The sequence below is a fragment of the Plasmodium yoelii genome (assembly GCF_900002385.2).
Source record: "Plasmodium yoelii strain 17X genome assembly, chromosome: 5".
Lineage (NCBI taxonomy): Eukaryota > Apicomplexa > Aconoidasida > Haemosporida > Plasmodiidae > Plasmodium > Plasmodium yoelii.
In genome coordinates this window covers 384,673-393,258 of record NC_036177.2, presented here as the reverse complement: position 1 = coordinate 393,258, position 8,586 = coordinate 384,673, and the positions used below count along the sequence as shown (strand labels likewise).

The window sequence follows — 8,586 nt, the reverse complement described above, 5'->3', positions numbered from 1 at the left end:
ATTACAATGGACATTGAGAAATAACTTTTCTCAATTTTATCACTAATGATGATGATCCAATCCTAAAATTATCTGGATGACATGCAAGACTACTTAAAAATCTTCTAGCTAATAAAATATAATGGCTAGCTGTATTTAAATCGGATATTCCTCCTGATACTTTTAATCCAATTTTATTATTTTTTTCAGGATTATTTTTTATATATTCTTTTATTGCTTTTATAATATATTCAACTGATGAAGGTGTTGCATTAATTTGAACTTTTCCTGTCGATGTTTTTATAAAATCAGCATTTCCATTAAGTACTGCTAAAGTTGTTTTTATAATTAAATCTTCAGTTTTAAGCTCACCAACTTCAATAATAACTTTTAAAATTTTATTTGTTAATAATTTTTTAACACTTTGTGTTAACTTAGTAGCTTCTTTTAATCCTTCATCAGTATTTTCTATAATTTTTTTATAATTTATAACCAAATCAATTTCATCAGCTCCATCATCTAAAGCTTTTTCTGTATCGTTCAGAACTTTTTCCATACTATCTGTTCCATATGGGAAATTTATTACACATGCGATTTTAGGTTTAAATGGATTTATTTCTTGTTTTATTTTTTCATTAATAAATTTTACAAATTTAGGATATACACAAACTGCTGCTGCGAATGGACATGTCTTAACTGACTCGTTACACAATTCCCTTATATCATCTTCAGTGCCATTTTCATCCAAAAATGTATGATCAGTTAAGCAAATAACTGACCACGCTGCGAATTTTTCTGTATAATTAGCCATTTTTTGTGAAAAAAATAAAAAAAAATATTATATATTAAGAAAAAACAAAAAAAATATTATTAACAGTTAAGGTATTTTTATTTTAAATATTTTAGCTAGTTATAAAATATGCGGAATTGTTGTAGTAAAAAAAAATAATAAAATTGAATAGCTTATTTATAATATTTTCACTATATGTCGTTGGTAAGAAAACGGAAAATGTATAATTGTGTGATATTTTATTATAAGAAATGATTTAATTGAAAATTATTGGGTAACGTACGTACATTCAAAATAGAATAAATGAATTATTAATGTGCGAATGGATAACAATCAAATAGTTAAATAAATATTAACATGTACATACGATAACATGTATAAATATTTGTATGTTTTATTACATTGAATGTGGTTATATTTTTTTTGAATTAAACATTATAAAATTTGAAATAATTGGATAACATATTATATGAATGTGAGAATAATAATTCCTCTTTAATTAATGCAAATTTATTGGGTAGAACATTTTTTGAAAGCAAATAAACGGAATATATATGTAGGAATCAGGGGCGACAAAAATAGAACAAAAAATGTTTTTATTTAATAGCCATAATTTTTTATGCATTTGTCATAATTTTTTATGTATTTGTCATAATTATTTATTCATCAGTCATAATTATTTATTCATCAGTCATAATTATTTATTCATCAGTCATAATTATTTACTTATCAGTCAATTTTTATGCTATTTTTTTGTACTTGAGCATTGCAAACAAATGAGTGAGTTAGCGAAAACATGAAATGCCTTTTTTCAAACTTAAGAATTATATAGATATGAAAAAAACAAAATGGATGTAGTAAAGAAATTGACGTATGGACTAAATTTAAAAAATAACGATTTGATGAATTTAAAAGAAGAAAATTTAAAGCCATTAAAAAATATAATAAATATAAATACTACTACAGTATCAGATATAAATAATAGTAAAAAAAAAGGGATAATAAAAGATTGCGAATCTATAAAATTTTCAAATTTTAAAAAAAATGAAAAGTTAGTAAATGCATATATGAAGGAAAATGACATAAACATCGAGTATTTTAATTTGAACAGAGTTGTGACCCCTATTCGTTTTTTTAATGATATTGCTGATTGTATTGAAAATGTAAATTATGATCATAACAAACTTGTTCAAAATGTGGATAAATCTGACAATAATTTTTCTCCAAAAGTGAATAAAGAAAATATTTGTGATAATATAATTTCAGAAAATAATGCAACCCTTTTAAAAGCTGAGATGAATAATATTGGCGATAAAAAAATTAAAAATGACGAAGCAAAAAATGACGAAGCAAAAAATGACGAAGCAAAAAATGACGAAGTAAAAGGGGGCGAAGTAAAAGGGGGCGAAGTAAAAGGGGATGACGTGAAAAAACTTATGAATACAATAAAGAACACATTACATTTTGACTATCCCACATCTATCCAAAAAATATGTATACCCTCAATTTTAAATGGGTTTAATACAATTTGCATTTCCCAAACTGGAAGTGGTAAAACATGTGCTTTTTTGATTCCACTTCTCCTAAAGTTAATTAGTTATGGGAATGTAAGTAATGTAAGTAATGTAAATAATGATGGTAATGGTGGTGATAATAATGTAAGTAATGGTGGTGATAGCGAAAGGGGTGACAGCGAAGGGGGCGAGTCGATTTATTTTCGAAGTCTTGTAATAGTCCCAACTATCGAATTGGGTGTCCAAATTTATGAACATGCAATAACTTTATTTGAGTCGTTCAGAAAATTTAATATAATTAATCTTCAAAAGAAAGAAATTGAAATTAACAAAAATGTCGATGTATGTATTTGTACACCCTTAGTACTTTTACAATTATTAGAAAAAGAAAAAAAAATAAGTTTGCAAAAATGTTTTTATATTGTTTTTGATGAAGTAGATAAGCTTTTTGAAATAAAGTTTTTAGAACATGTTAATTATTTATTAAATAAAATAAAAAATATAAAAATTCAAAAAATATTTACAACAGCTACATTACCAGGAAAAGTTAAATCATTTATAAACACATTATGTATAAATTATGCTACTGTTTATTTTGGTAAAAATATAAATATCATAAATAATAATATAAAGCAAGAATTAATTTATATAAATAGTGAAGATGATAAATTTATTGTTTTAAATAACTTAATAAAAAATAAAGAAATACATATACCAGTTTTAATATTTACAGATAGTATAGAAAAATGTAAATATGTTTATAAAAATTTAATAAAATTAATGGAAAATGTTAATATAAATAATATAAATTGTGCTTCTTATATCGAAATGTTACATTCTGATAAGTCTAAAGAAGATAGAAATAAAATATTTCACAATCTTAAGTCTGGAAATATTTGGTATCTTGTATGTACTGATATTATAAGTAGAGGTATAGATATAAATGGCATTGAAACAGTTATAAATTATGATGTATGCTATGATAAATATAATTACATTCATAGAATTGGTAGGGTTTGTAGATCAGACAATAAAAGGGAAGGTAAAGCGATTACTTTTTTTACTAAAAATAATATTAAATATATGAAAGATATTATACGATTTGTTAAAAACAGTGGAACAAAAATTCCAGATTATTTGGAAAATTTTAAATTCGCCCCGACACCGAAATTTAACCACTTTGCTAAGCCTCGCCAGGGGCAGACCCCCCCCAAGGCGAGCGGAAAGGCAAGCGGTAAATCAAGCGGTAAATCAAGCGGTAAATCAGCCAAAAAATCAGCCAAAAAAATGAGCAAAAATGGAAGGCTAGTTTGAAAGGGACGTGTATCGAGCTAGTTCCCACTTTTTCAAATTTTGCATCATAATTATATTTATTTTTTTCCCATTTTTCATAATTACATTTATTTTTTCCCATTTTTCATAATTACACTTCTTTTTTTTTTCACATCTTTCATAATTACACTTCTTTTTTTTTCCCCATTTTTCATAATTACACTTCTTTTTTTTTTCACATCTTTCATAATTACACTTCTTTTTTTTTCCCCATTTTTCATAATTACATTTCTTTTTTTTTAAATGTCTAAACCCTGAACCCTTGTCAATTAAATATTTGTCAACAATAATAAAACGAGTATGTAAAAATGAGAAGTTAAAACTAAAGAAGTTAGTAAAAATTATAATATTGAGTTGAAAAAAATTAAAGAAATAAAAATAATATATATACAACAAAATAAATATACTAGTAGTTATATGGATATGTAATGAATGAAAAATAAAGAGTATTGTAATTTTTTTTTTTTTTTTTTTTTTTTGTGAAACAAACATTATATAAACAATTTAATCAATTTAATCAATTAATCAATTTAATCAATTTAATCAATTAATCAATTAATCAATTTAATCAATTTTAATAGATGAATATATTTTTTTTAGAAAAATAAAAGAAGCTAAAAACCCTGCTGTGCCAGTATATATAAAACAAGTATAAGACATAATAAATGAATATGCAAAATAAATAAAAGTTTCTGAAAAAGTGTATATACTTAATTTAGAAAAAAAATAATAAATTGAATATAAAAATAAAAATATTCCTGAAGATCCTGGGGCAAAAAACGATTTCCACCACCAATTGTAATCCTCACTGAAAAAAAAAAAAAAAAAAAAAAAAAAAATATACACATACTATGCAAAACTGGGGTATAAACTTTTAATATATAAAAGATAACTATGGTAACATACCAAGATAATGTATAATATGTTATGGCTATTGATAATTGTGCACTTAGCAATCCTAAGAGGAATATTACTAAAAATAAGAAGCCTATAAAAGATAAAAAATTGCATAATTTCATGAGTTCACTATGCTCATTCGCGTAGTGGTTATTTTTTTTTTTATTTTTTATTTTTTTTCTTACCAACTAAGTAGTACATATTTCTTTTCCACAAGGAAGTAAACAGAAAGAACAACTCGGTGTACATCGTCCTGAAAAAGTGGAATAAATGTGAATGTTTTTTCCCATTTTTTTTTTTTTTTTTTTTTTTTTTTCCCTTTTTTTTTTTTTTTTTTTTTTTTTTTTTTTTTTTTTTTTTTTTTTTTTTTTTTTTTTTTCTTTGGTCTCTTGTGGCTTACGCAAACAAAACGAGTCCAACCAGAATGGAGGAAACAAAAAAAGAATTAAAAAAAGGTTGTTTTGGAATATGTCTTGGAATATTATTAACACGAACAGGTAATTCAGTGGGTTTTTTTTTATTCCCAATATATGATCCAAGACATATTAAAGGAATAGATATGCCAAACCAAAGTATACAAACAAATATCAAAGAACTAAAAGATATTGCAGTATTAGAATTTTCATATTTTAATACAATATTAATAAGAAAAAAAATAAGAAATAAAATAAATGGATATATCAATGATGTTCTAAAAACCGTTAATTTGACATGTTTACTTTTGAATAATTTATATAATCTTGATGATGCATATCCAGATATACTACTAATAAATACCCAGATAAAAAACATGATTTGTACATATCTATATCTTTGCTTATATTTATATATTCCTATGAATGATATAATAGCACAAACAATGATCATACATATAATTTGTATACCCACACCAATAAAAGCTGAAAAAAATGTAGAATTTCGTGGTTTTCTAAAAACATCGCCATGAACTAATTTCCAGCCTCTATCATCTAAGTCATCTGTTTCAAATATATTTGTATTGATTCTATTATATTTATTTATATCTTTATGTAATGTTTTTATTAATATTGTACTTATAAAACCAGATAATAAAATAATTAATATTATACTGTTTATAATTGAAAACCAATGTATAATGCTTTGGTCATTAAGATTTCGATAATAATGCTCAGATCTATGCTGATAAGAATTGTCACTTTTTTCATATATGATATCATATTTAAATATAACTTTTTTATTTTTTTCCATTATAAAACTTGTTTCGTCATTAGTACATGTATTGTCATTTTGGAAGTCTCGGCTGTGCGAAGAGTAAAAGGGCACAGTTTATCATTTTTATCATTTTTTATCATTTTTTATCATTTTTTATCATTTTTTTTATCATTTTTTCGTTATTTTTTCGTCATTTTTTCGTTTCTCCTTACCTTTCTGGACTCACTTCAAACCCAACTATGTAATGCGAATCCGAGTTTGGCTTTGCAGTATTGTATAAAATTTTTATTTTGTAATAGTTGTAGAGATGGTATTTTCCCTGTAAACAAATTCGAGAATGTGTATAGTCGGCATGGGAGATAAAATCGGCGTTTTCATTTTTTCCATTTTTTTTTTCATTTTTTTTTTCCATTTTTTTTTCCATTTTTTTTTTTCCATTTTTTTTTTCATTTTTTTTCCATTTTTTTTTTCCATTTTTTTTCATTTTTTTTTCATTTTTTTTTCCGTACATCTTTTATGAATCCAATGGGGATTCCTGAGTAGTATAGGCCTTTCCGTTTGGGGTCCTCTCGAAATATATCAACATTATCAGTGGTATATATAATATTATAATTGTATAGAATTAAATATTTATATTTATTATAAGTATCATCGTTTATTAATATTTCGCAATAATTTGCACATGTTTTATTTTGTTTAAAATTAGTTTCTATAAATGAATTATATAATATATCCCCTGATATTATTTTAAAAATGTTTGGTGCTCTTTCTTCTTTTTTGTTATTATCTTTTGAGGAACATAGATGAAATGAAAAATAATTTAAACTCGTAATTCCTCGTCTACTATATAAATTTTTTATATTAATAACAACTTTATCTCCTTCTTTATATGCCTTTCAAATAAAAGAAATAAACACCTCATGTATATTCGACATATTCATGTATTACATTTTCACACAGGCATGCACTTTCACTCGGTTGAATTTTTTGGTATTTTTTTTTTTTTTTTTTTTTTTTTTTTGATATAGATAGTCTCTTTGTCTTTCGCTTACCGTGGGGCTCATCCCAGGAAGATAGGAGTTTACATTTTTCACAAAAAAAGTTGAAAGGAAAAAAAAAAAAAAAATCCAAAGAAATCGATACAGCATTTTATAGGAATATAGGAATAAATAAGAACATTATTGTTGATAAAATTTATAAGAATACAACCTATGTTTATTTTAACATGTACACATAGTATGTGTACATATAATATTTATTTATTTATGCACAAGCTCAGTATTATAAAAATTTTACATTAATTTAGGGTGTAACCAAAATAAAAGGAATACAAACACATAGTAAAGGTAGTAATATATAAACAAATAGAAAAATGTTAATGGAAAAATATGATAAATAAAATAATCATAGATAAATAAAATAATCATAAATAAATAAAATTAATGATAAAATAATAAATATATACAATTTATTTGAATAAAATGATGATTATAAAAAAAGTGATAATGAATGGTAGTTATGAAAAATAAATTAAATATAATATATAAAAATTGTAGAGTAAAAAAAAAAAAAAAAATAATAATAAAATAATAATAAAATAATGTAATACTGTTTAGAACACTACAAATAAATAATAACCAAAAATATTAGGAATTTATATGGGCAATAAATAATATATACATTTCCAGTAAAAAAAAAACTATTACCATAAGGCTATATATACATAAATATATGTATATATTTTTTTATTTATTCCTTTTAATTATGCAATTCATTATTTTTTTCGTGTTTTTTTTAAGCATTCTCATATGTATATTATTTATGTAATATTCATTTATCTATTCACTTATTATTTATTCAAGTTTATACATTTTTTATTTGGTTATTCTTTTTATTTTAATTTTCCCCTTGCCAAATACGTTTCCATTTTTTAAGCCTTTCCTATTTATATATAATATTAAGAATTTATATTGTTTATCATTTTGAATTTTATAAATATATTTTATTTCCCATTGGGTATATACATTTTTATGTATATTATACTAATTGGAAAACCAAAAAGGGAAAGGGCTTAGTGTAAGTTAAAATAAACATATATTCAGTGGCTTACACATTTTCTGGGTTTACCCCAAATCTTTAGAATTATAATATTTTGTCATTCATAATATTGTCATTCATAATATTGTCGTTTATTTTGTCGTTTATTTTGTCGTTTATTTTGTCGTTTATTTTTCCATTTATTTTTTATTTTTTATTTCTGGCTACTTCCCAATTTAAACTCTCTGATTAAAACTATGCAACCTTACAACGAATAGCTAAAAAGGGAATATAAGAATGAAGCCAATTGCCTTTATTTGATATATGCACACACAAAGATATAATTATATAAATTAGTAAAAAATATATATATGCACAATATATAATTGGCTATCTAAAATAAAAGTACATATAAATATATTAGGATGACAAGAATAAGCAAGCAATTTCACACATTCTATAAAATAATATAATAAAAAAACAAGAAAAAGAAAGCTACTAATGATAGACAAATATATGAATAAATATAAAAAAGTACATGCAAAAGCGTAAGAAAACTTTTATTAACATGTTCATAAAATTTATTAATTTTTTTTTTTTATGATGAAATAGCTTTTCGCCATTTCGCTATTTCGCTACTTCGCTATTTTGCTATTTCGCTTAACTATGCGCATTAGCTTCTTTTGAGAAAACATAATAAACGAAATATTGTTTGTGAAATGCCATGACAAAATAAAGAAAAGAAGTTCCATTGAACTATAAAACTCAGATCGAATTGATACGCTATTATTTTTATTAACAAAGTTTGTATGATAGGATATTAAATTAGCTAGCTAAAATTATATA

At 23.5% G+C, this 8,586-nt stretch overlaps 3 protein-coding genes across 3 annotated transcripts; 1 reads left to right on the top strand and 2 right to left on the bottom strand.

The window, feature by feature from the left end:
* Nucleotide 1: 1 nt before the first annotated feature.
* On the bottom strand, nucleotides 2-790 carry PY17X_0506900 (deoxyribose-phosphate aldolase, putative; the record flags this gene model as incomplete). The annotated part of the gene is made up of 1 exon (XM_725029.1): nucleotides 2-790. The coding sequence occupies one exon, from the start codon at nucleotides 788-790 to the stop codon at nucleotides 2-4; it is 789 nt and encodes a 262-aa protein (XP_730122.1).
* Nucleotides 791-1,617: 827 nt separating this feature from the next.
* Nucleotides 1,618-3,597, top strand: PY17X_0506800 (ATP-dependent RNA helicase; the record flags this gene model as incomplete). Its single annotated transcript, XM_725030.2, has 1 exon — nucleotides 1,618-3,597. One exon carries the CDS (start codon nucleotides 1,618-1,620, stop codon nucleotides 3,595-3,597), a length of 1,980 nt encoding a protein of 659 aa, XP_730123.2.
* A 582-nt stretch (nucleotides 3,598-4,179) lies between these two features.
* PY17X_0506700 (endomembrane protein 70, putative) lies at nucleotides 4,180-6,851 on the bottom strand (the record flags this gene model as incomplete). Its single annotated transcript, XM_022955187.1, has 7 exons — nucleotides 4,180-4,423; nucleotides 4,522-4,603; nucleotides 4,698-4,765; nucleotides 4,913-5,791; nucleotides 5,916-6,022; nucleotides 6,213-6,596; nucleotides 6,789-6,851. 7 exons carry the CDS (start codon nucleotides 6,849-6,851, stop codon nucleotides 4,180-4,182), a joined length of 1,827 nt encoding a protein of 608 aa, XP_022811646.1.
* Nucleotides 6,852-8,586: the final 1,735 nt, after the last annotated feature.